This window comes from Zeus faber (assembly GCF_960531495.2).
Source record: "Zeus faber genome assembly, chromosome: 2".
Taxonomy (NCBI): domain Eukaryota; kingdom Metazoa; phylum Chordata; class Actinopteri; order Zeiformes; family Zeidae; genus Zeus; species Zeus faber.
Genome location: NC_137189.1, coordinates 7,549,113 through 7,576,441, shown reverse-complemented (window position 1 = coordinate 7,576,441; position 27,329 = coordinate 7,549,113). Strand labels below are relative to the sequence as shown.

The 27,329-nt window shown below is 41.6% G+C and overlaps 1 protein-coding gene across 1 annotated transcript in view; it reads right to left on the bottom strand.

Annotated features, from left to right (window-relative positions):
* Nucleotides 1-27,329, bottom strand: part of atad2b (ATPase family AAA domain containing 2B) — a gene marked incomplete at its 5' end in the record, with an annotated part of 132,203 nt that overhangs the window by 89,798 nt on the left and 15,076 nt on the right. Inside the window, 9 exons of the mRNA XM_080024571.1 lie at nucleotides 12,659-12,844; nucleotides 13,268-13,454; nucleotides 14,698-14,845; nucleotides 15,946-16,257; nucleotides 16,898-16,988; nucleotides 24,055-24,214; nucleotides 24,726-24,814; nucleotides 25,947-26,121; nucleotides 26,999-27,114. Coding sequence (XP_079880697.1) covers nucleotides 12,659-12,844; nucleotides 13,268-13,454; nucleotides 14,698-14,845; nucleotides 15,946-16,257; nucleotides 16,898-16,988; nucleotides 24,055-24,214; nucleotides 24,726-24,814; nucleotides 25,947-26,121; nucleotides 26,999-27,114 — 1,464 coding nt within the window. The remainder of the gene's footprint in view (nucleotides 1-12,658; nucleotides 12,845-13,267; nucleotides 13,455-14,697; nucleotides 14,846-15,945; nucleotides 16,258-16,897; nucleotides 16,989-24,054; nucleotides 24,215-24,725; nucleotides 24,815-25,946; nucleotides 26,122-26,998; nucleotides 27,115-27,329) is intronic.

The following is a 27,329-nucleotide window of genomic DNA, read 5'->3' as shown; positions in this document are numbered from 1 at the left end:
ATAATGTTCCAGGATACTTTGATGCCCTCTGTGGAACCAAGGTGGTATTTTGGGTTATTTTCAAGGCGATATTTTCACTTTCTCCTTGTGCTGGTACTTTGTCGTTGGTGGAGAGGCTTGTGTGTCTCCATGACTCTTGAAAGCTACACCCGCGAGGGGGGCACACCTGACAACCCCGATCTTCAACACCAAGGCCAAAGTAGGCGCCTGGAACGTACGCACCCTGTTCCAGTGTGGCCGCATGGACCAGGTGCTGAAGACTATGAAAGACTATCGCCTGGACATCTTAGGCATTAGTGAAATGAGGTGGGCTGGACAGGGGCGCCTCATGATTGATGGAGCAACCATTCTTTACTCTGGGAAGCAAGATCACCATACCCATGGAGTCGGCATCATCCTCTCCAGCTGCGCAGCAAAAGCATTAGTTGGATGGAAGCCGGTGAACGACCGCATCATCACAGCAAGGCTTTACACCAGACATGCCAAAGTAACCATCGTTTATGCCCCAACCGAAGTTGCCTCAGAGGAAGACAAGGACGCCTTTTACAGCCAGCTCAAAACCGTGCTTGAAGAGATCCCCAGCTATGACATCAAGATCCTGATTGGAGACTTCAATGCAAAACTGGATAGCGACAGAAGGGGCCTTAACACCATAGTGGGACCACATGGGTCCGCAAGCTCCACAAATGACAACGGGGAGAGACTGTTGATGTTAACTAGCACCAATGGTCTCAACATCGGCAACACCTTTTCCAAACACAAGCAGATCCACAAGATGACTTGGGTGTCGCCTGGCGGCGAAACCCGGAACGAGCTGGATTATATCTGCTTCAACGCAAGGTGGCGCTCGTCATTGCTAGACGTTCACTCCCACAGAGGTGCAGATGTAGGATCAGATCACTTCCTTGTGGTGGGTAAAATCAGGCTGAAGCTGAAGAAGGTGCAAAAGGTGCAGCCCAAGAGACCTTACGCGGTGGACAAGCTGAATAACACCAACATATCACAAAGCTACCATGAGGAGTTGAGAAAGAAGCTTGAGGTACCACAACATCCAACAACCATTGAGGAGCAGTGGAGCCTGTTCTCCCGTGCCATCTGAGACTGCAGAGGCAGTTTTAGGCAGAAGAAGAGGTACCAACAAAGAAATATGGATAACAGACAAGACATGGAAATTGACTGATGAAAGGAAGATGGCCAAGATAAAAAGCAAACAGAAGAGGAGGCTCCGGAGTTGGAGGATGGAAGATGAGGAGTACAGGCGCCTGGACAGGGAAGTGAAGAAGAATGGCAGAAGCGACAAAAGAAGGTGGCTGGACGAGAAATCAAGAGAGGCACAAGAGGCAGCAGAGAAGAACAGCACAAAAACACTGTACAGGATCATGCGGGAGTTAACCAGCTCCAGGAGCAGCTCCGGTGTGCCAATCAAGAGCAAGAATGGCACAGCACTTCTGAGCGACGAAGAACAGGAGGCTAGGTGGGTGGAACACTTCAGCGAGGTTCTTAACCAGCCAACACCTTCTACACTCTTCAGTTTTGACCGGGAACCATCAGCTGCAATCCTGAATATTACTTCAGAGGAGATAACCGGGACAGAGGTTGCCAGAGCAATCAAGAGCCTCAAGAACAACAAGGCACCGGGACTCGATGAGGTAGCTGCTGAGTTGTTGAAGCACGGCCAGGAGGTCGTTGTGGAGCCTCACCTGCTTGTTCAACATGATTTGGCATGCAGAAGAAGTTCCTGCCGATTGGAGACGTGGGGTCATTGTGAAGCTGCCTAAGAAAGGAAACCTCGCGGACTGCAACAACTGGCGGGGCATCACACTGTTGTCTATCCCTGGCAAGGTATTCTGCAGTGTACTCCTCCAACGCCTAAAAGAAGAGGTGGATAATTTCTTGAGGGAAGAACAAGCTGGCTTGTTCAACAAGATGTACAACAAGATGTACAAACTAGAATCGACAAAGCTGCAGGAGTATTCCAACGGCTCCGCAACAGCTGGTCGTCCAAAGCCATCAATACGGACACCAAGCTACGCCTCTACATGTCAGTGGTCATCCCAACAGCGACCTACGCCTGTGAGACGTGGATGAAGACAGCCAGCATCACCAACAAGTTGGATGTCTTCCAACGACGATGCCTCAGATTCATCTTGAGGATCTCATGGAGAGATCACATCACCAACGAGGAGGTGATGAAAAGAGCAGGGGTGGCAGCCCTGTCCAATATTGTCTCTGCTAGGAGAAAGAGAATGGCTGGGCACGTACTTAGACTGCCAAGAGAGAGACCGGCAAGTGTGGCAATGGACTGGATGCCAGAGGGTGGAAAGAGGAAGAGAGGGAGGCCAAAAGAAGACATGGAGACAGACAGCCAAGGAAGACCCTAATGAAATGGGTGTCAGCTGGTATGGAGCAAGAAGGGTCGCCAAGGACCGGAGCAAATGGAGGGGACTCGTCGCCTAATGTTCCAGAAGGAACGGGAGGAACTAACTAACTAACTATTTTCACCTATCCTTTCATTGCAAATCCAACTGATGTTAGTGTCTAAAGCATGCTAAACATTAGATGGGGGTTGAAAGGCAAAATCCTTAATTGAAAGGGTTAGTGTTGTCAGTTTTTTTCTTCAATTGTCACAAATGTAATCTATAGTCAATAATTCTTTTTTTGTAATTGAAGTCTTGGATGTAAAGGATATTAATTACAATTCATGTTGCAAATGAATGAAATCTAACATGTTAGAAATGTATTCATAGTTATTACGTTCTTATTGCAAACTGCATCCTTGCTACTAAAAGGACAAAAAATGAACGAACTTGAAGCAATTTGAAATGAGTAAATAAAATGTGCATTGAAGGTTTGAATATCTCATCATGAAACTGCAGAGTATGAGGATAGCAGATACCTGAAGTCGAAATGCATCACATGGTATTACGCTCAAATTGCATTGCAGTTCAAGCAGATTCATAATGCAGTCAACACACTTAAAATGCACTTACATTGCCTGATGACTTCATGCATTGACTTCATGTAAAGTGTAGTAGCGCCAGGAAGTCCAGACTGACAGGCCAATTGCTCCTTTTGACTGCATCTCTTTTGCATTCACCATCATATGCTCTGCTTTTCCCCCCTCACCACTGAAGAGAAATTCAATCTCAGGGGAGACAACGGTTGTAAACGTATAGCCAACTTAAACATGCACATGCTCATTAAGATGTTTTGTTAGCCATTGTTGGAGTATAAAAAAAAACGTGACAAATCTGCGGAAATAAGAAGGTTTTTGTACACCAAGAAGAGCAAACAATACTCTCCAACTGCAGTAAAACCAGTAGTTTTGCTGACGAGGGATTAAAAGCCGCTGTCAAACATAAGAGTGTGGGCTTTTCCTATCAGAAAAGCGCATAGCTCGCCAGCACGGCACACAGATTGTGCATTGTTCCCAGATGTAAAAATCGACACTGAAATTGTTTCCAGAGGATGAAAACATTTTATTACAATGGTTACAGCTTATTGAGGACCAAGGCAGAAGGTTAACAAAGACGGTGTCTACCGTGTTGGAACGTGGGTCTGCAGTGGCCATTTTTGCAAGTAGAGTTATAGCGATAAATCGGAAGGGGGGAGGGCTGGGAAGCTGATGCTGTGGTGCTAGTTTTGGCTGGGGACTGGTTGCTCCACACTTTGGTTTGGAGCAGAGCCAGCAGCTGTCACTGTCTAGTTTGTGCCAGAGAGAGATGCATCATACTCAGAGGTAGCATGATTGCTTAGAGCACTTTGGACACTTATTGCCAACTTCCAAACTCCCAAATACTGAACTGTTACTATTGTTACTGCACCAACAGGGATTGGGGAAGAGTCATCTCCTCTCCACAGATTATGCCAAATAAGTCAAGATACTGGCATTGGAATAACTGTGAGAAGCAAAAAGTACATATTAACTAGGGGTCGGTGGAACGAGGAAGAATTACACAGATTTATTTCTCTATAACAGTATGTGCTTTGCACCATTAATTTAGACAGCCTTTTACGCAGATTGATCAGTGGCTGAGCAATTGTGGAGGACAGATATTGTTCTGCAATGAACCTGCACACGTATTATATTGATCGAAAACACGGTCACCGGTTTCCTCTATCCATGCCCAGCGCCATTTGTTCTTAACTCCTTTCTCAACTATGACCACATCTTCGCCAGGTTTCATAAGCTGCGTTGTCATTTTTGGATAAAAGAGAATTGCATTACTCTCATACCATTTGTAGGTGAAATACCTCTTTGCTTCGCTGAACATGATTGAATAAACCGCATCCAAAACAAAACCCCACGTGGAGTGAGTGTTTTGTTAGTTTTTTTCCTTGAGAATAGTTTGTGAATCTAAAGCGGCCATGCACCAGAAATTAGGCACCGTGCGGGAGAACTTTAAGCCCTGTACATGGTGGTGAAGGTAATTGAAACCTATCAAATGTATTCCAGAGTTCGAGGTAGTCTGTTTATGCAATGTTTTTAAAGGTTTAGGTTTTTATTTGCCGGCAATAGAGCAAAACAATGTCAATCTTAATGCTAATGTGACTATGACTAGCTATGCTAATGTTATCAGTCCTTAAATATATTTTCATGTGTACACTGTACAACATTAACGTAATGAATTAGCTAGAAGCATGTGTTTTGGAGTTGGAAGAATTATAGAACATAGGTCCACCCATCTTCTCAAATCCGTATAAAAGGGACGTGACTTAAAACGCAGTATTAAAAGTGCAGTGTATAGAATTCAGTTACATCCAGTGGCAAGGTAGCAGATCACAACCAACTGAATTGGCGGTGCAACCTAGTGGCTTCCGTAGAAGAGACTGTGGTCGCGAAACGCGCAAAAAATGCAAAGGGCCCTCTCTAGAGCTAGTGTTTGGATTGTCCGTTCCGGGCTACCGTAGAAACATGGCTGCGCAACATGGCGGCCTCCATGAAGCGCACCCGTGCCCATGTAGATAAAAACGTCTCATTCTAAGGTAACAAAAACATGATTCTTATTTTCCATCGAATTATACAATTATTAAAACATAATTATGAATATTATACTTCATTTTTGCCTAGTCCATTGCGTAAATTCTACACACTGCATCTTTAAACAAGCAAACAATATGGGGGAGGAGTAACTTAGCATAAGCCAAAAGCATCCTGACTGAAAATTCGAACACCCCAGCTGAAACAGACTTTAAATAAATATTAATTAAATAAACACATTTTAATTAAACAATATTGTATTTATTCAGACTGTGTTAGTCAGTTTTCCTTTTATAAAAGCAAATATGACCTCCCAAGGTTATTAATTCCTATGTCTTATGTTATTTCGAAATTTACATTTAACTTGTTACCTATAGAGGCCATTGATTGACCTCTTCTTTACTTTGAGTGCTGTTCCAAAGGCTATTGTGGTGAGTATTATTATTCAATTACCTTAAATAATTGTATTTTGTTTAGAACAAAATCTTAGGTTGAATTGACAGTTAGATGAGCTGTTAAGATTTACATATACAGGAAATTGATTTGATTTCTATAAAGCTTCAATCACTAGCTGGAAAAATAAAATATTTTTAAAATTACACAGAATTTTTTTTACTGTATAGGTATCCTCCAACCGAGTGCGGTTTCAAAGGCTCTGTAGTTGTGGTCAGTATCATTATTCAAATGCTTGTGCTGGTTTACTTGATGTGTTTGAACAAGAGCCTCATGAATTCCTCAGCATGATGCTATTAATTAAAAAAATATTGTGTGCTAAAAGAATTACAATTACATACATATTTTCTCGTTTATTATTTCTTATATTATTTTCTTGTTTATTATTATGCATCCGCCATGTAAAAAGTCCTACTTTCTTAAAGATTCTCATGTAACATTTTTGTTGAAACTGTTTTAGAGAGGCGTTTATAATATTTAGTCTAACCCATATTATTCTAAATATCAAGACCCCTCAGCCTTGCTGAAGTTGGAATATTTAGACCATGTGCCGCTATTGATTAATTTTTACAAGAAGTTTACTACTTGAAAAACTCTGCATATGTCCCACTATCTAGCGGTATTGTAAGTGGTATCCTTCAGCATCACAACCTACAAGTTGATGACTCTGTAGTTACCGAAAGCCCTACAGCCGTTTGCTTATCTAACCCTGTCCGAAAGCAACTGAAAAGGGCGACCCTCTTAGCACTACGTATCAACGCGAACAGTATTCAAAGAAAAGATTCTGTTTTATGGAATCACATTGAACTTGAACCATATCATGAATTTAGGTCCCCTGAAGATGGTGACCATATTAAGAAAAACAGCTTCTTCAATGCAGACGAGTTAGGAATATCACTGTGCCTGTATGTTGATGATTGAGACCTGCAACCCCCTAGGCTTGGGAAAAAAAAAAAAAAAAAAAAAAGCTGTGTGGTGTCAATTGAATAACCTGCGAAACGGCTCATACTCATCTTCATCATCTATGTATCTTGCAGTACTTTGCAAAAGTGAGGCTGTAAAAACGTATGGTTAAGACAATGTCTTTGAACCTCTTCTACAAGATCACAAAACTCTTGACATGTACATGGTACAGGGTGTACAGTACATATTTCTTTCATGTCATAAATCCAATAGACTTTTTTTCCAATGAAGACATGCATGGTTAGGCACTTAATTATGGTATTTTTTTAATTGGAATTTCCAGTCCATTTATGCTATTTAAACATATTTACAAACGAGGGATGTAAAAATGCGCAGAATAAATAATAATAATAATAATAACTGGGATTTATATAGCCCCTTTCAGGAACCCAAGGACACTTTACAATGGAAAAACAAAAAACAAACAAGGCAAGGTAGATAATTAAACAAGATAGGGTAGAAAATCAAAAAGATAAATAAGGAAAAAAATAAAAAATAAAAGAGGGTCAGGGGCAGTAGGCCTCGTTGAAGAGGTAGGTTTTTAGTAGGCTTTTGAAGGTGGCCAGGGATGGAGCATTCGGAATGTCAGTGGGGAGAGAGTTCCAGAGAGTGGGGGCTGCCACACTGAAGGCTCTGTCCCCAAAGGTTCGAAGCCTCATGCGGGGGGGTCGAGAGCAGACCCGTGTCTGAGGACCGCAGCTTCTGGGATGGGGCATAGGGGTGAAGGAGGTCAGCAAGGTACTGCGGGGCGAGGGATTTGTAGGTTAAAGTAGGGTTTTATAGGAGATACGGGATTTGACAGAGATGACCTACTGTCACTTTGCACCCCGCGGCACGATGACCTTGATAAAAGATCCCATGAATCAGAATAAAAGATCCCACCAGCTGGGATACCAGCCCCCTAGGTCCTTTGGTCCATAGGTTTTCTATGGGATTCAGGTCTGGAGAAAGTGCAGGCCACTCCATTTGAGGTACCCTGGTATGAAGATGAAATGGGGCCTGTGTTGTTGATGCAGGGGCACAATGACTGGAATAATGATGTTATACAGGTAGTATGGGCTTGTCCCTGTACCATTCACAAAGTGTAGGGCAGTTCTGTATTGACTAGGCACACCTGCCCACACTGTAACACCACCACCACCACCAAAGGCTCATCTGGTGACAACAGTGGCTGATGCATAGCGCTCTCCTTGACGCCTCCAACATCGTTGGCGGCCATCACTTCTGCTCAACGTGAATCGACTTTCATCATAGAACAGCACTGAGGCCACTGGTCCCTCGTCCAGCGTAAATGATCCCTGGCCCATGCAAGACGATGATGCCTGTGCCTGGTGGTGTGGTCAGGTACCCTTGCAGGTCGTCCAGCACGCAGACCACGCTGATGTAAACGGTTGAGTGGCATTCATCATCCTGTTCCGCAGGGCACTGTTCACAATGAAGCGGTCATCAGTGTGGGAGGTGGCCAAAGGACGTGCACTTCTATGCCTTTCTGTGACTCTTCCAGTCTCTCTGTATCTCTGTTGCAAGCTGCTGATGACACTCTAAGCTCAGTGGCCACTTCCCTCTTCCCTCTTCCTGTTTGAAGCCTCGCAATGGCGAGGTACTGTTGATCAGTTGTTCGGTGTCATCGTGGTCTCATGATGTCAAAATGTGAACAGCATGATGAAGAGGACTGTTTAAATACCAATTCTAATTGAACCACGAAATGTATTGGTCGATTCATGGATCAAACACCTGTTGTGAATTTTGCCGTTCAGCTCCTTGTTAGAGAACAGCGTGTTGTGCAAAAAGTACTGAAACATTAAACAGTTGGACATGTGCATTCAAAAGTTTAGAGGTCAAATTAAGTAAAGGTAATAGTGCATTTTAGGTTCATCCTGAAATTTCACTCGAAAGGCCGAATATCCCTAACTTTTTGTGAGTAGTGTATTTATTTCAGGATTTATTTCGTAGGCATATTCATAATTTCGGTGAGGACAGTAATGGGTAATGAGCTCAATAAGGCAAGTGACGTCACCTGACTGCTGTATCCCTAATCAGTCACTTTAAATGACTGCGGAGCGAGATCGCCCATTCCTGTGGGCAGTTTGAACTGTAAACGTGATTTCTCCACCATGAACAGGGAACAAGGCTACGAATTTACTAAAAGAAAAATCTTCACTTTGGGTATGTGAAAGGCTGCAAGGAGAGCACTTCAGGGCTTGCATGAATATTTCAATAAATGGGCCTCCTGTGGCAAAATTTCTATACCCTGATGCCATGGTTAAAAATTTTCTCCAAGCCAAGGCAGATAAATTCAGCAATTAATCATGCACACCGTGCTCATGATGTGCTAACGTTTTGCAAAGACCATTGGTTAAAGAGCTTATTTTTGTGCAATAAATGCAGCTTATTAAGTCATCCCCTCCTTGTGATCAATTTGTTTTAAGTCTTGAATATGCCAAGTGAACAAAAATTTTAACACAAATATAAATTGCAGAAAGCCTGCTGCGCCATCTGACCAAGCAGACCACGCCAATATGCCATCCCAGCGCCTCGTCTGTTTAGTGCTTTTTCGGTGCCTACCACCAGGTCTGAAGCAATATCCAGGGGAAACACTGGCACCTGTGTTCATAAGAGTCAACTTTATGGATCCTGTGTGTTCATTTCCATTAGGACATTGCGTTGGGCTTAGAACACCTAGTCCATGGGAAGGTCACATTTTGGGTCCTTGATCAAAGTCATTTCATCTCTGATGGAGACCGATTCCATGCCTTTATAAACAACCGCCACCAACAACACCAAGACAACTGACCTCTAAACATAAAACTGTTTGAAGTACCCTCTGAAGCCAAATGTTTCTACAGGTCACAGCGTATTTCAAAGAAATCAATCTTAAATCCATTTAAAAAGGGCAGCCAATCCACTGAAGGTTGGTGCAGGTAAGAGGGAGCACTGATTGGATTCCAGCATCAAACACAAAAGGTCAATGGTCAGAGGGCTAAAGGCCACATGGGGAGCAATTTTTTCAGGGAGAAACTAAAGCAGCAGTTGGCCAATGGGAGGAGTAAGCTACCAATGACAATAAATGTGAGTGAAAGTTAGTGGTACGTAGATTGTGACAGTTTCCTTTTCTGAACATAATCCCTTCAAAGGACATTTGTCCATCAAAGTCAATGCCAAAGTTGAAGGCATGCCAATCAATAAACATGTCATACAGGAGGAAATAATGATTTGATCCCTCACTGATTTTGTAAGTTTGCCCACTGACAAAGAAATGAACAGTCTTTAATTTTAGTGGTAATTTTTGGTAGCTTTATTATAACAATGAGACAGAATATCAAAAAGAAAATCCTGAAAATCACATTAAATAAAATATATAAATTATTTTGCATTTCATTGAGTGAAATAAGTATTTGATCCCCTATCAAAACATGACTTAGTACTTGGTGGAGAAACCCTTGTTGGCAAGTACAGAGGTCAGATGTTTCTTGTTGTTGATTACCAGGTTTGCACACATCTCAGGAGGAATTTTGGACCACTCCTCTTTGCAGATCCTCTCCAAATCTCTCCAAGTCGCTTGGCAACTCGAAGCTTCAGCTCCCTCCACAGATTTTCTATAGGATTAAGGTCCAGAGACTGGCCAGGCCACTCCATGACCTTAATGTGCTTCTTCTTGAGCCACTCATTTGTTGCCATGGCTGTATGTTTTTTGGTCACGGTAACATCACCTTCTCCCAAGCATTCTCTGAATCATTCAGGTGTTCATTGGCAAACTTCAGACGGGCCTGTACATGTCCCTTCTTGGGCAGGGGGACCTTACGGGCGCTGCAGGATTTTAATCTATTACGGCGTAGTGTGTTACCAATGGTTTTCTTGGTGACTGTGGTTCCAGCTGCCTTGAGATCATTAACAAGCTCCCCCTGTGTAGTTCTGGGCTGATCCCTCAACTTTCTCATGATCATTGATACCCCACGAGGTGAGATCTTGCGTGGAGCCCCAGACCGAGGGAGATTGACGGTCATTTTGTGTTTCTTCCATTTTCGAATAATCAGTTGTCAACAGTTGTCTTCTTCTCACCCAGCTTCTTGCCAATGGTCTTGTAGCCCATTCCGGCCTTGTGCTGCGCTACAATCTTGTCCCTGATGTCCTTAAACAGCTCTTTGGTCTTGCCCATGATGGAGAGGTTGGAGTCTGATTGATTGATTCTGTGGACAGGTGTCTTGTATACAGGTAACAAGTTGAGACAGGTGTCTTTTATACAGGTAAGAATTCAGAATTCTTTATGGTTGGTAGGGGATCAAATACTTATTTCATTCAAATTCAAAATATTTCAAATGCAAAATTATTTATATTTATCTTTTTTTTTTATGTGATTTTCTGGATTTTCTTTTTGATATTCTGTCTCTCACTGTTATAATAAACCTACCAAAAATAACCACTAAAATTATAGACCGTTCATTTCTTTGTCAGTGGGCAAACTTACAAAATCAGTGAGGGATCAAATAATTATTTCCTCCACTGTATGTCTAACGCCTTGGAGGGATATGGGGAAAAACTTGGGAGTTACAAAAGGAGCACGTGTGGTTCAAATTACGCTTTACCAGAGTGTGAGGAAGAAATTAATAAAGAAAAGAATAAACAAAGAGACAAACACAAAAATAATTGAAAGAAAGATTAAAGACAAAATAAACACGAACAAAGAACAGAAACAACGGAGAGTTAAATTCAAAGGAGAAGGTGGAGCGCGAAACAGAACTTAAAAAAAAAAATGCATTAATAAAAGAAAAGAAGTGGGCCTCTGTGAGTGCAACAGACCAGGCAGGAGCCTTGATGCTAATGAGTCAACCAGAGAGAGTCGCATCCAAAGAGCACCCCCCCACCACCCTGGAGCACAGGCAGGATGAAGGCCCTGCCAAAACATCAACCCCCCCCCCACACACACACACAGTGAAGATTTGGGGTTGCCAACCCCAAGACGTAATTAAAGCCCTTTGGTTGCCTGCGCCCCCCCCTTCATTTATCTCGGTCTCTTTTACAGTCTGTTTTTACCCGCTCTACAACTATCCTTCTCTCCCGGTCTAACCCGCAGTGGGTGGTCTCACTCTGCTGTGGCTCGAAGAAGGGGAATGATTGATCCAAGAGGAAAAAAGGAAAGGAGATAACAAGGGGAAAAGGCAGGCGAATTGGGATCTGGAAACATGAAATAGACTGACCCAAGAAAGGTGAAGACTAAGTGAGCAGCTCACTACGATGCCGATCCAATTTGTGCCACTTTGGCTAAAGTATTTTCAAAAAGTATTGTGTATATAAAATTTAAAAAAAAAAAGCCTGTCTGCAAAACTGTATGCTAAATGAGGTAATACTGTACATTATGCACAAGCTTCATTCATTCTTGCTGTCTTTCATTTGGAAAGTCAATCACTGGTATGTTCAAATTTAACAGATTGCTTTCAGAAGAAATGTCACAAATAATGACAGCTACTGTAATGACCAGTTTAATGGGCCTCTAAAATCCATCATCACAAACAATCAAAACAATTTAAAGCCATGTGGAAATGCCCAGCAACTGTAATGAACTACAGTTTATGGAAATTATAATGAACTATATGCTCATTTGACTAAATTTTATGTATTTGCCAAGATTAAATTAACTCCAAATACTCATCAACCTTTAAAAGAAACCACAAGAGCCGTCAAATCAAAAATATTTTTTGAAAGAAACTTCATACAACAGTAACAAGACAAGCCACATTTCCATATCATAGTAAGTATAATAGCAGTTATAGCTTGAATTGCTCATTTAAAAAATGTGTAACCAAACAATAGATATTGAAAGACTTACAAATGGTTGAATACTTTCTCATATTAATTAGAACTGTTCTTGAGAACATAATTTTGACAACAAAAAGCTATGTAAGATCCCCCTAGTGGATATCAGCTGTAAAATGTTTTGACTAGTAACAAATGGCTTAAATATAACTCTGTTAACCTGGGCTTAGTGCCCTTGGTCTGGTAGGCTCCCAGTAAGTGCATATGCTTGCGTTTGTTGTGTGTATGTGCACGTGTCTCCATAATTGGACAGCAAATATAAAAAAAAAATGTAGTTATAGTAGTTGCGCACTGACACAATATTTGATTGACCATATTGACCAATACGATAAAAAAAAGTGCTAAAAAAATATATTTGTTTTGTACAATTTGGAGAATTTATTTTGAAAACAATCTTCGATGCCTTTCATGAGTGTTTGGCAGGCCGCACCGCTGTCTGTGTGTCCGTACCTCATCAGATAGCTGTGTGTAGTTGGATTCCGCGGTGGCAAGGATGAGAATTGGGCTGAAGGAAGGGACGTCGTGCAGAAGAGTGAGAAAGGTGTTCTTCACGGTATCGCTTACCACCTCCCACCACTCAGATATGTGCGGCATAAACACCACGCTGGGAACGCTGCGCAGTGCCTCTCGGAACACCTGCACCCACCCGCGCAGGGAAAGAAGGAAGAGAAAGTTTTTGGAAAATGTTAGCACAAACAAAAGAAATAAAAAATGGAATGTTGCCTCGTTGAAATTTGCATGAATCTGTGCAAAAAAAAAAAAAGAAAAAAACTGGCAGCTCCTGGTCTTGCTGTGTATTCTAGACAAATATGTTGGAAGTTTATAAATAATGGGAGCATTTGTGGAGATGAAAATTCCCTTTGCGAGAAGCGGTTGAACTGTTATTTAAACATCAAAGTAGCAACACAGAAACAACACATAGTACAACACATGCCGAGAAAAATTATGCTGTCTTTGAGCTCAAAACAGTGAGTTGTTTGTACTTTGACAAATTATTCTAATAGCTGTCTGTGTGCGTGTGTGTGTGTGTGTGTGTGTGTGTGTGTGTGCGCGCGTTACCTGAGCACAGGACTCTTCTGGAGTCTTGGCACTGACAGAGTAGAGAGTGGGCAGGTCTAAACGGTGCACAGGTAGCTTGTCTAGGTGATGCAGCAAGGCAGGAGCAAGGTGGGAGCTCTGGCCTGAGCCCGGGGGCCCGGCCAGCAGCAAACGGGGCCGGTACACTGTGGGTTGCTGGAGAGCCGAGCTGGAACCAAGAGGCAGGATTGTGAGCCCTTTTGTCCAGAACTTAACTTTTTTTAATCTACCATGGGATCTAGGGCGCAGAAATAAGCGTGTTTATTCCCCTCGGGTCTCAGTTTGATGATTATAGCAGAATGCTTTAATGAGCTACATTAACTCAGTCTGATTCCCTGGCTTTATTTAATATATATATATATATATATATATATATATATATATATATATATATATATCCCCTGGTCTTAAGTGTTTTCCTAATGTATTCAATCAACAGCGCCAACCCCCACTGAGACACCAAACTCATCATCTAGCTTCAAAACAAACAATCTACTTAAAGAACAAACAAACAGAGGCAGACACAATTAGGTTGAATAATCTAGGGCATCGCTATTAAATTGATTCTGTCAGAGATTATTCCCCTGCGTTCTTCGGTCTGTAACAGTCTTCCTGTGATAGGAATTGATCTGGTTTCTCTCGTTCTAAATCAAGCCAATTAGCATGGGAAGTAGTTAAAATGTATAGTGGAGTGAGCATTTGCCCCTGAGAGGAATATTTAAACTGAAACGAATCTGGTTTTGTTGTCAAAGTCAAAACTATGTTATTAAAGCATTAAAAATGAAACCATCTGATGGTGGTGGTGGTTTCATTTTTAATGCTTTTTTAATACAAAGATTAAAAACATTAAATAAAAACACAACTGTTACTCAGGTGCTTCTTTGGTCCACAAGGCGGCAGTAAAGCGCCACGTCTTTCCCCACCTTGTCCTCCACCCCACCCCCGTGGTCAAAATTATGCTTGTATGTGTGTGTAAAAGAATTAAGTAGTTAGATAGATAGATATAACACACACATGTCAATAAAAACACCAATTAATGTTCCAAGTAGGGCTGGGGGATAGCTGAGAAGTGATAAGACTACACTAGATATCAAAATATGGTGATATAGTTAAATCCTTACCCCTAAAAGCCTTTAAGGCTGCATTACAGTTAATTAAATGACAGTTTCTGAACTTCATAGACCGTTCTCATCATTGCCTTATCTAATCATTACCCTTTATTTATTTTCATTTTGCAAGATCTGTCATGCATTTTATGCTTTGATTTATAATTAATAATCCAGATTTATTTGGGAATGTTGGCGCCACACACACACACACACACACACACACACACACACACACACACACACACACACACACACACACACACACACACACACACACACACACACACACACACACTCTCTTACACAGAGAAGTGGAGGAAAGGTCTGTGAGATGCTGGAGAAGAGAGATGGCTCTTTGCAGATGTAGCAGGGTCAACGTAGATGGAGGCGGAGCCTTCCTCGTTGTCTTCATCGCTGTACAAATCCTCGTGTAGCAGTTGATTGTCACCGCCTGGCAAAAGGATGCAACACCGATTAGACAATGCCGCCAGTGTGTGCTTAGCAAAGCTCATTTCCACCACTGTTGTTAATTGCAGTGGTGAAAAGTAACATGTTACTTATTTTTTACTAATTACTTTTACTATATTTTATTAATTACTTTGTTATTGTATTTAAGTCAGTACAGAAAAATGAAAAATGTATTTTTAAAATAAGGTAAAGCTGCACATGCACAAGTATATTTAAGAGCAAGTACTATACTTAGTAAATGAGAAATGTGGTACTTTTACTTTTGCTAGTCATTTTGTGTCAGGACATTTATAATTGTACTTATGTTAAGTCTCTTAGTACAACAACAACAGGTTAGTTGTGTGACTCAATTCACAATACACTACGGAGAGCTTGTTTTCCAAAATATACGGAAACCTTTTAGGAAGCAAAAACCTTTGAAAAGTCTAACATCTGTGCAGTGATATCACCAAAAATTAGCTGATAATAAAAAGAGCACTTATTAGGAGAAATGTAAGAGGTTTTTAAAAAGAAAGGACACTGTGTAAAAATGAAGCAGTTAATTGGTGCAGGAGCGATAGAACTCCTGGAAGAAATCTGCCAATGGTCAAGCCTCGTCAACCGACTAATCTAGTCTAACCACTCTCTAACTGAACAGTGGGAGAAAAAGATCGGAAATCAGATCAGGAGAGAAACAGTAGAAGATATAGAGAGAAATATATGCATAAGTCGACACCAGAACTGTCAGCAGACAACACAGGTTAAGAGAGGGAGGGAGAATTATTCATAAGCAACAGGGAGCATGCATTATGCAATAACGTAATGTAATAAATTTGACCTTCTCCGCATTTTGTAATAACCCATTACATAATGCTGTAAAGCCTATTAGGCATTGTGTTCAAGATGTTTATTACAAAATGTGGCAGTTTATTAGAAAATGGTGATATTACATAATGATGGCTAATCATAGGATAATCTAGTAATATAGAAGTTATTATTAAATGCAGCGTTATTACACGTTGCATTGTTACAAGATGCATCAATTGAAATTCAAGGAAATGACAATTGATGAAAACAAACTCTGACTGGCCTTCTGATTCTCACCATTTGTATTGTCCTTGTCTGTTTGCTGAGCGTGTGGGAAGACTTGGAGCAGGGCATTAAGCACCACGGAGAGGGAGTTATCCAGCAGGGGCCTGAGAGCAGGGGTCAAGGCTCGTCCCGGCGGGGCCAAGGCCCTCTGGGACGCTGGGATGATGGACCCTAGGGCTACACTGAAGTCCCTGGGCCCCAGGACAATGGAGGAGACATTCAGCTCAAGTTTGACACTACTCCTGTAGATCTGGGGGTAGCGGCGACGCAGAGCCACCAAGGTAGCCTCTGTGCAAAGTGCTTTGATGTCGGCCCCGCAATAGCCTGGGGGGGGGGGGTCAGAAAGAGATTATCAAGGCTCAAGGATGATTCCATCAACTCCTGGCTCTGTAAACTAAAGCATTCTTAAAAAATCTCAATCATTTAAATCCTACTGAAAGTTAGAAAAGCCAGCAAAATTCAGGGCATAGGACTTTAATAGCTCAATAGTATTCCACTGTCATTCCTATGTAAGCCTAGCCTCCACAGACTCTAGGCTTAGGTAGCATTTTAAAGTGGTCTGTTAAATCGTAACAGAAACATTTAAATTGTAATCAAGTTGTCAACTCCCTGGGAGACATGAGGTTTTTCAAGATTTTCCTTCCAGCCAAAGGTTTTGTTTGTCATGCCAGTCTGTCATGCTAAATGGGTTCTAATGCCCCCCACATCAATACCCTCCAGATGCACTGTTGACCTTTAACCAGTGATAAACCCATCAATGTGACTCCAGCAATAAAAACATCAACAATGATTTTTGAGGTGGGAAATACAATGAAACTACTTCACATTTCAGAATGCATTGCTAAAACAACAGACACAAATGCACAAGTATGACATCGGCAACTACGGGAGAACAGGTGTTCCGTTCGCTTTTGGAGAGATTGGACAGATAAACAAGATGAATACATTTCACTGTCATTCTTACCAACACATCTTTCTGCTAGCTCCTCCACAAACGGCTCCGCCAATTTAGGGTTCCAGTCCCGTGTATGGATTTCTAAGATGTGCTTTCTCGCCTGCAGGGTCAAACAGAGTCAAAGAGAGCTTGTAAGTGGAGAGCAAAATCAAAACGGAGGTAAACATACTACAAAGCAGGACTAGATAGTTAGCTGGCTCAGTTCTGCTTGTTTTAGATCACTGGTACTCCCAGTTCAGCATGAACTGTGAAACCATAATATTCTCTAAACAGCATACAAAAAGGACAAAGCACAAAGAAATTAAACAATTCAACAATTCTGATGTTAAGGCAGAAATGGTTGGTATACCAAGCTGGGTTACTCCCTTGATCGCCGTTTAACATTTTAAGCTGGATCTGGAGTGGCTGTTACAAATATAAAAACAATAATACCAAGCTAACTGTCATCTGTATGACCGTTGGTACATTACTGCACCAACACTACCAATCATGGGTGAAATTTGACACATTTTAATTAATAAAGAAATTAATTAAACAGTGAATTACTACTTAATTACTAATGAAGCAAAGTTAATAAAAAATAAATTTATGAGGAGGTAGTGAGATCTGTTTCTGAAGCGGTCCTGTAGATGAACTGTAGCATGCAGGGGATACCGGTTATGCATACGTTTCAAGCTCCAAACCCCACACAGAGCAAAAGAAGCCAAACTAGACAGAAAAACTGTGTAATTCCTATGAGATGAGTTCCATGGGTGATAAGAATTAAAATAGAATACTGATGTTTGCTATACAAATCTTGTACTACAGTTAAAAAAACAAAAAACACTTGTAAAATATTTTTTGCTGTCAGGGAAAGACTGGTTTATACACTGGACAGCTTGAGCAGTCATGCCAGTAAAACAACATTCAAGATGTCCAATGTATAAATAAAATCAAAAATCCCAAATTACATTAAAGTGCAATATGAGTCACGCATAATACCTTCTTCTTTTAAACATCGTAGTGAATGGAAAAAATATGATTCGATCCGCCCCAGTAATTCAATATAATTCCCGTATCATGTTCAATTTCTCATGTTTATAACAAACCCAATTTCATGAAAATCAGTTACAGTGGATTTTGTAGTGAAGTCCGCATCTCTCAATACACACTGTATGCTCAAATGTTGTTTACTAGCGGATCTTGACCACTTCAATATGGCGGACAAGCAGACGCATACTTCACCGTGTCTAGTTTCTTTCCACTGTAACTCTGCATCGAGATTTACAGAGTCATTAAAAGCGGCAGTGAAACTGTATTTCACTATGATGGTTACATTTTGTAATTAATCCGCAGTTCATATGCATGCCGAACCGCGGGGGGGATCTGTACGGATCAAGGATCAACTATGTTCCATTACAGCACTATTAGTGACACTCAGATGAAGAGACAAACATTGAAGTGAATCAGTGGAGCTGAAAGGCTGAATTCAATACGCTCCTTTACTGCCGACTTTGATGATAAGACGAATACAAAAGCCATTGTGATAGCAGAAGGGCCACATCTCACTTTTTAAGAAATCTTTCATTGCAACTCCTTTTCTCCTGAGGGGACACAAGAACACATTAGACTTGACTTTAATCGTAAAACCGATCTTAGCAGCATGAAGAAATGTATCAAGAAGTTAAGAACAATCTGCAGAAAGACTGAGACTTGCCATTTCTACATAAGCAAGGCTTATCGGTGAGAGCTTTCCACTAGGGAGGTGAACCGACAATACATATTCAGCTTTGATTACCCAGCATCCCGCTGTGTGGACAAACGATACAAGGGGACCAATTAGACAGACTCAACAGGGAGGAAACACCAACAGAGATTCCCTTTACACCCCCACCACTATCACCACATGTGCCTCAGAATAATGTTGTCTATTGGCATTACAACAGTACTACAACAATAGTACTAAGACTATTGTGATACTAATACACATTTAATTTAACACTGACAAGAACTTGCACTCTGAGAAATGTAAGCAGTAATGTTTGAATTGTAATTGGTTGAATTGAATTGGTCTGTTTTAACATGCTGTGGCGGACCAATGGGGCTTCCTTCCCGTGGCCACATGGCTGTCCCGAATCAGCAGAATTAGCGTCCAAGGGGTGCTGATTGGTCCGATTCGGGACAGGGAGCTTTCTTAATGTTTTCCTGTCTCGCAGAGGGGGATCGGAGCACGGGGCTCATTAGCCGACCTAGAGCTCGGGATGCGGTCGTTCTTCCTGAGCCCTGACTGGTTGTTATACTGATTGTTGTCACAAACACCGCCTGGATGAAGTTTCATCCAAATCAATCCACATACAGAGCAGATAACAGCGAAAAACCGACCACATTTGATCAATATCATAGACACTGTCCAATACATTCACGCAAAAATATGTCCAACCCAGCTAAAACTATCTAGAAGACTTATTTTGGCGAAACCCACAAACTCAGTTGAGGTGTCGTTTAAACCGGTATGTCACAAGGATTTTGTGGTTTAAATGTTATCCAAATCGATCTACATACGGAGCAGATATTAGTGAAAAACCAAACAACTTCGATTCAAAGTTTTCAGCTGTCTTGGTTAACTGACATGCCACTATGAATAAATAAAAAATGACCAAGATGAGATATACAATGAGACACTTTGACGTTGTCATATTATTTACTATAAATGTACAGATTTTGATTGAGCATGTCCAGTTGGACCGAGTTCAGTGTGCGGTGTAGACTCGAGTCACTCTGTAGTGGTTCGACGTTACCAACTATCAATTTATGTGTATATTTATATAGCTTCCTACCTGGTAGATGTCAGTAGCTCTGTTTGTTTGATATTTTAAATTTGTGGTCCCCATTACTTTGCTGGATTAATGAAAAACACAATAAATGAAAAATACAATAAAAAGTAGTCCACAAAAAAACTTGTCACCGTGTCCAGTCGAAACCACTGGAATGTTGGACTGAGTGCTTTGGTCAAGATCCAGCAAGGCGTCGGAAAAATAAGAAGCCGTGCAACGGTAATTGCTCACAGAAATACCAAAAAGTTTTTCGCACGTCATGGAAATGTAACTTACTGAAAATGTAATTCAAGGAAATAACACAACGCTACCTACAGTCACTGATACTCCGGATGTACTTCAATGCAACAAGTAAGTTACAGCTGAAAATAAAAAATAAAACTTTTTTGTAATAAACGTCATGTATAAATATGTTCCTACACCTAAACTAAAACTTAAATGAAAAGGCAGAAAGTGTTGTGATATTGACAAATTCTTCCATAATAATTCTAATGCCAAATTAATGTTAGTTACATAAATATTGTCTGCATTACAATATAGACAAGTAATCTATTTAACAGGATTGTGAAATTGTACATTAACAGAATACAATAAATTAGTAATTACAACTAAAATGAATTTATATATTTCTAAAATTAAATGTATTTATTGTTATGAAAAGTAATTACAAAATTACTTTGTTATTGTTACAGATGCCGACAATATTCTAAAAAGATAGTAATGAAGAAAAATATTATGGAAAAAAACACTAATGGAAAAACTTTCAATGTAAGTTTAAAAACTAGTTCACTGTGTATTGATTATTTTGTCCAGCTGTTTTGGAAAAGTGTTTAATGAAACAATTGACATGTAATTTTTTGTCCATATTTCCAAATGACTCTACATTACAACTTACAAACAAAATTAGGACTGTTGGCTCAGTTATTTACAAATTATATTCAGAACTGATCTCATGACACAAATGTCACTTCAGAAATTAAAATCAATAGTTGACGTCCGGCTTAAATGGGAATGCTTCCTACGTAATGTCATGACAGTTTGATTCGTGGAATTACATGAACGTAACTATATGATGTTTGTAAGTTCAGTAAATTTTGATGCATTTCACAAAAAATAAAAAATAAAAAAAAATTGTAACACTTACCTACAACGAATAAACTGGACCCTGTGTATATTTCTGGCTGGAGCTATATTTATAATTATTATTGTTTATCGATTGACCAGTGAGCCTTTCTGTTCCCCTCCATAATAAACACACACCATGTCGGTGCCCCAGTGGCAGAAAGACAGTCTCCCTCCCTCCAAAACAGGCTCAGCCAAGTGGTCCGGGTCGCTGGCCTGCCGGACCCTTCCCAGGGTAGAGAAAGTGCGTACCAAATACCGGTAAAGCTGCAAGGGGAAGACATAGGACTTTGCTGGACTCTGGCTGTTCGCAGACGACGGTCCAGCAACACCTGGTTCAACCCAGGGCTTTGGTAAAGGCACGATGGGTGTAAATTGAATGTGTACGTGGTGATATTCACACATATCTGATGGTACATTTCGAAATTAGGGGAAACGCATCCGGTGATGGCTGCAGTTAGTTCCCGCTTCTCACACTCCCTGATTTGGGCACGGATTGGCCAAGGTTTGACGGGTTGATGAGAGAGGCTGGGAGAGTCGATCACGGTCAGTTGGGAGATTTGAGTGTTGCGTGGCATGCGGTGACGCGGAGAGGTTGTCGGCGGGCGTGACAGGTCTGGGAGAGAGGGAATCCTAAGTTGGATCTTCCCGAGTGCTATTGGCCCTGCCCATGGACGACTTTCTGCTGGAGTAGTCGCAAGATGACACCCTGCGCATGGCCTTTGAGTGGGTAGTTAAAATCAATGCTGCGTTGGTGTGCAAGAAGCCACGCTCACCCACCAGTAATTTCCGGTGATTAGGGATAGATTGTATAGAGTGAACCGTGACACTAAGTCTGGGGAAGAAATTACCTGGTTGTTAGTTCGAAGAGCCACCGGGAAATGCTCTTCCAGGCATCCGACCATAACCCAAGGGCCGGTCACGGTCCATAAAACACTACAGCAGATAATGACCGGCTTCTATTGGCCGAGCATTTGGGCAAATATATGCAAGTGGAGCGCTGCGCTTCCTGAGTGTCAATTGGCCAACCCTCCTGCTACGCTAGTTTAAGCCCCTCCCCTAGTCGAGGTCCTGTTCAAAAGACTCAGTATGGACCTCATGAGAGCATTAGACCGCAGTGCTCACAGATATCGTTCTGTACAAGTCAGAGTGGACTATAAAACCCGGTACCCCAAAGCAGTGCCTGTGCGCAGTACTACGGCAAAAAATGTGGCGCAGGCGTTCAGGTCACATTCACAAGTCTGGATTCAGAAAGAGAAATCCTGCCCGAACACGGCACTCCCTTTATGTCACGCACACTTCGGGAACTTTACGAATTACTTGGCGTCCGTTCAATCCCGAGCAGTGTTAACCATCCCCAGACCGATGGTCTGTTGGAGCGCTGGAATTCTGCAAAACATAATTTGGAAGTCCGCTCACAACAACAGCCGTAAAAGTGGTTAGACCCCCTGTTGTTTGCAGTGTGGGAGGCTGCCCGGGCCTCCACGGGATATTCTCTCTTTGAACCCCTTTTAATAACCCTGGACCAAGTTACAGAAAACTGGGAGGAGGGGCCTAGCACCAGTAAGAACGAGGTACAGTATAGGCGTTTTCACACCTAACTGTTCTGGGGACTCTGAGGGGAACTAGGGAGGTCCCCCGAGAACTAGATACTTTCAAGGGCTTTTTTTCTGGTTGTCGCACTGCTTATAGGAACTCTGAAGTCACATCTTTCAGCACAACTTCCGTTTTCCGTGCTTCACCTTATCAGTCCATCAGAATCTGTTTTTGAACAAAATTGAGGCGAGAAATAAGCAATCCAGTTGCTGAATCTTCACTCATTAGATCTACAAGGTGTTATTTAAAAGTTTGTTCTGACTTTCATAAGGCTCGGGCATGCATCAGCACACCGCATGCACAATTTTTTTCCTGTTCAATAAACGTTGGAAAATAAAATAGACGAGAGCGGCAAGCAGCTCTGAACGGGCCCTCGCTTTGCGCACATCGGGGTGCTGGCGGGATACCGGTTGACACAGCTGCACACTTTCACAACCATCTGACACTTAGCAAAGGAGTAAGATGTAATTAGGAGGAGTACATCAAAGTATAAAACATGTCATTTTCAATTGCCAGCAGGCACTACTATTACCATAACTCAATAATGGCACGTAAATAGCTCTTAGCAAACCTTTGAAGTTTGGGACTGTCGAGTTACAATCCATTTCCTGTCAGTAGGGGGCGCGAACTCAAGACTCGCATTTTTATGTCTTCGGGCCAGGACTCGTAGAAAACCTGTGAAGCTTGAGGCAGATCTGACCATATACAGCCAAGTTACAATCCACTTCCTGCCTGTAGGGGGAGCTTCTTAACGTTTGTACGTCTTGCAGAGGGGGATCGGCGCAAGGGGCTCATCAGCCGACCTGGAGCTAGGGGAGTGGTCTTTCCTCCTGCGCCCCGAGTGATTGTTATTATTATTGTTCATTGTTTAACCAGTGAGCCTTTCGGTTCCCTTCTGTAATAAAAAACTCACGCCATGTTGGCGCCCCAGCACCAAAAAGACTCGGTCTCCCTCCCTAAACCCCTACCGGTGGGTCGACTCCGACACATACTAATAACATCTACTATACAAAAAGTTCACAGTCAACTATTCTACTTATTATTAGAAAATGTATTTTTTTATTTATTTTACAATAGAACATTTGCAAAATTATAGCATGTCCCACCTCCCTTAATTACTGTAGAATCCCATGCTGTGAGACTTGTTTGACAAGTCTCCAACAAATCTTTAACCATTTTCCTATTATTGTCGTTATCAAAAGCTCTTTTTCTCAGCTCGGTGTCGGAGCAGTTTGACGGAGGAAAGTTTGCCAAGTACCCAATATGAATCACTCTTTCGCATACGGTCAATTACAAAAGAAAGGGAAACGCTGGCAGAGAAGATTTGCCAACTAGCAGGGTGCACACACCTGCCTGAATGAATGAATCAATCAATCAATGCAAGAGACCAAATCAGTCGGTGAGGAGGTAACTGTGTTGGAACAACAGCAAATGTCTTATAAATAACATGCTGAGATACTGGGGATTCGCTTGGTACCCACAGACATGAAATAAAGCTGCCAAGTGTATAAGCGATAATGGTGGTCTGTATTGCCAAAAATGCTGGTAGTTTAGGGAACAGAGTACCTAAATACGTTTTGTGAGGTAAATGGCCCAACCAACATTCCTGGGTTTTTGTGATTGTTGTTCTCTCACCTTCTTGTCAGGCAGGCAGAAAAGAAACTCCCGGTCAAATCGCCCAGGCCTCCTGAGTGCAGGGTCGATAGAGTCAAGTCTGTTTGTAGCACCAATGATCACTATCTCACCACGACTGTCCAAACCGTCCATCAGAGCCAGCAGAGTAGACACGATGGAGCTTTAAAGAGAAGGAGAAAAACAGGACAGTGGGGAAAAAAAGTTCTCAAGTTGGCAAACTTTTTTTTGGAACAGGCTTATCTATAGTTTGCTATTCAAAAAGAAGATCCATAGGGGGGTGATGACAAATGCCTAATGGAATGAATGTTCATGCATGTTTCATATTTTGAGTGAACCCAGTTTTTGAAGTTCAATAATATAACTTACAGACTCAAATACTCTTAACATAAATAAAACAATGTGTTTGCACAATAGTTTATTTTCTGACTTGCAACAAATTGTTTAAAAATTTAAACAATATGATCGTTTATTTATTCATATTTACATTTATTTATGTTAGTTTTTGTTCGAAAAATTGAAACAGGAACTGGGTCACGTCCAAATGCATTTGATTGCATTTATTGTTTTTCCAACGTGGTGTGCAAGCTACCATTCCTGTCCTAAATAAACTTTTTGTGTCAAAAGCAAGGCATTTATGTTCTTCAGGTTGAAAACCGTCTGATTGGTCTTACCTATGTATCTGATCCTGCCTGCTGGAGCGAACAGGCGCCAAGCCATCAATCTCATCAAAGAAGATGATGGAAGGCCTCATGAGGTACGCCTGATGAGGAAGCAGAAGTCTGAGATGAGACCATTGTCAAACTGAGCGTATTTATCAACTAAACACACTGATCAATCAGGTTGAGGTGGTAATCCACCAAATCCTCCGTAACGGATTCTTGCTCGGAAAGGCGACCCCACCACCGACAATGAAAGCAGCATATAGAGGAGCATACTCACTTATCAGCCAGAACGCTAAAACCACTGCCAGGTTAGTCAAGACTGAACATCTCTTTCCAATGGCACCTGTCAATGGCAGGTGCCATTGACATATATGGCAGCAAAGTGAACAGTCAGTTCTTGAAGTTGATGTGTTGGAAGCCGGAAAATTGGGCAAGTGTAAGCTTGCAATCTAAAACCTGAGCCACTTTGGCAAGGGCCAAATTATGACGCTAGAGGACGAGGTCGGAGCATCTCCAAAACGGCAGGTCTTGTGGGGTGTTCCATGCAGTGGTACCTAAAGTGGTCCAAGGAAGGACAACCAGTGAACCGGTGACAGGGTCAAAGGTGCCCAAGGCTCATTGATGTGCGTGGGGAGTCTGGTCCGATCCCACAGAAGAGCTACTGTAGCACAGATTACGGAAAAAAGTTAATGTTGCTATGATAGAAAGGTGTCAGAACACACAGTGCATCACAGCTTGTTGCGTATGGGGCTGTGTCCACCGCCCAAAGCACCTATAGTGGGCATGTGAGCGTCAGAACTGGACCATGGAGCAATAGAAGAAGCTGGCCTTGTTGATAAAGAATTAGGGTTGGTTAGGGTCCAAGCCGATTGAACATCTGTGGAATGTGCTGGAACAACTAGCTCCATCCATGGGGGCCACACCTCACAACTTCCAGGACTTAAAGGATCTGCTGCTAACGTCTTGGTGCCAGATACCACAGAACAGCACCAGAGGTCTTGTGGAGTCCATGCCTAGATGTGTCAGAGCTGTTTTGGCGGCGCGAGGGGGACAGACACAATATAAGTGGTTATTAGTGGTGGTTTTAATGTTGTGGCTGATCGGTGTACGTAACGCAAACACATTGAATGGCTGTTTTATTAGCCAAGAAAGGCAAGTCACTTCAAATTCTTGGAGATTGGCCTTTGACCCCACAGATAACCCTTCAGTAACCCTTCTCCACTGTCTCACCTGGTCGAAGAGCAGGCGTAGCTGACGCTCCGATTCTCCGACCCACTTGCTGAGGCAGTCGGCGCCTTTCCTCATGAAGAAGGAGACCTTCCTGTCTCCCTGGCTGCACTCATTAGCCAGCGCCCGCGCTACAAGGGTTTTTCCTGTTCCCGGTGGTCCGTAGAACAAACACCCTCTGTAGGTGGCAAAGAGGAAACATAAGGCAATGATAAGGTGATCAACTTTGATTTCAGCTTTGATTTCATGGTTATTTTATATTTCACAGAACGCATTATACATACTAGCTGACAAAACAAAAAAATAAATAAAGAAAAATGTAATTGCAATAATTCTCCACAACAACCATTCTCAACAATGTATAACCCAGACTGAAGCAAAAGTTCAGCATTTTTTTTTTTTTTTGTAAATTTTAGCCCATGGTTCTTGGTTAGTTATGGGCTCCAACTGCTGTCCTGCTGGTCTCTCTCTCTAGGTGTGCTCACGTGAATTAACTCAGCTGTGCCATCATCAGGGCACCTGTAGAAGTGGGTGCCAGGGGAGAATTACAGCCCTTTTCTTTTTTTTTCTGTTAATCTTAGGTCTCCTTATATTATGTTTCGTGATTTCAGACTGGAGACATCTTGTTTTCGTGGCTTGCCTCTCCTGGGCCTAGTTCAGTCATTAATATTTTCAGTTGTTTCTGTGATATGCAGATCGTATATCATCATGTTATTACATCAGACTCCTGTATTAGTAATAGAATAAAAGTAAGCTTTTCTTTTTTTTTTTTTTTTTTTTTTTTTTTTTATAAACACAAACATCAAAATCAAGCATTTTTGGTCGCAACAATCAGAAAAGCTCATCTCTATGTAATTGTTCCAAGAAAATAATAACATTTCATAATGCAAGGGATCCTAAATAAAGAAGAGAATTAAACACATTACAGAGGAGCTAAAACTAATTTGTTTGTACATTATTCATCTCAATTACTGGCAAAAATAAAACTATTTACAAAAAGTTGAACATGAAAAAGCCATAACAGAGCTAGCTTTGGCTTTATAATCAACTCCCACCTTGGAGGCTGAATCTTGAACTTCTCAAAGACTTCTGGATAGAGCAGAGGAAACACCACCATCTCCTTCAGGGACTGGATGTGGTTACTGAGGCCCCCCACACTGTTAAACTTTACCTGAGGAGGAAAGTTAAACATTCAAAATGGTCTCCTCTACTCAACGGTTTCCTTAATGCAAGATGAGCAGACCAGTATCTGTGTACATGCAAATTTAGACATGACATAATCATTAATGTATAAGTAGCTGCAATTATTTTCTCACATCTAAACAAAGCACACAAAGAAAATGTAGACCTGTTCCGTGCCGTGTTTGAAATGTGTGTATAGTGGAT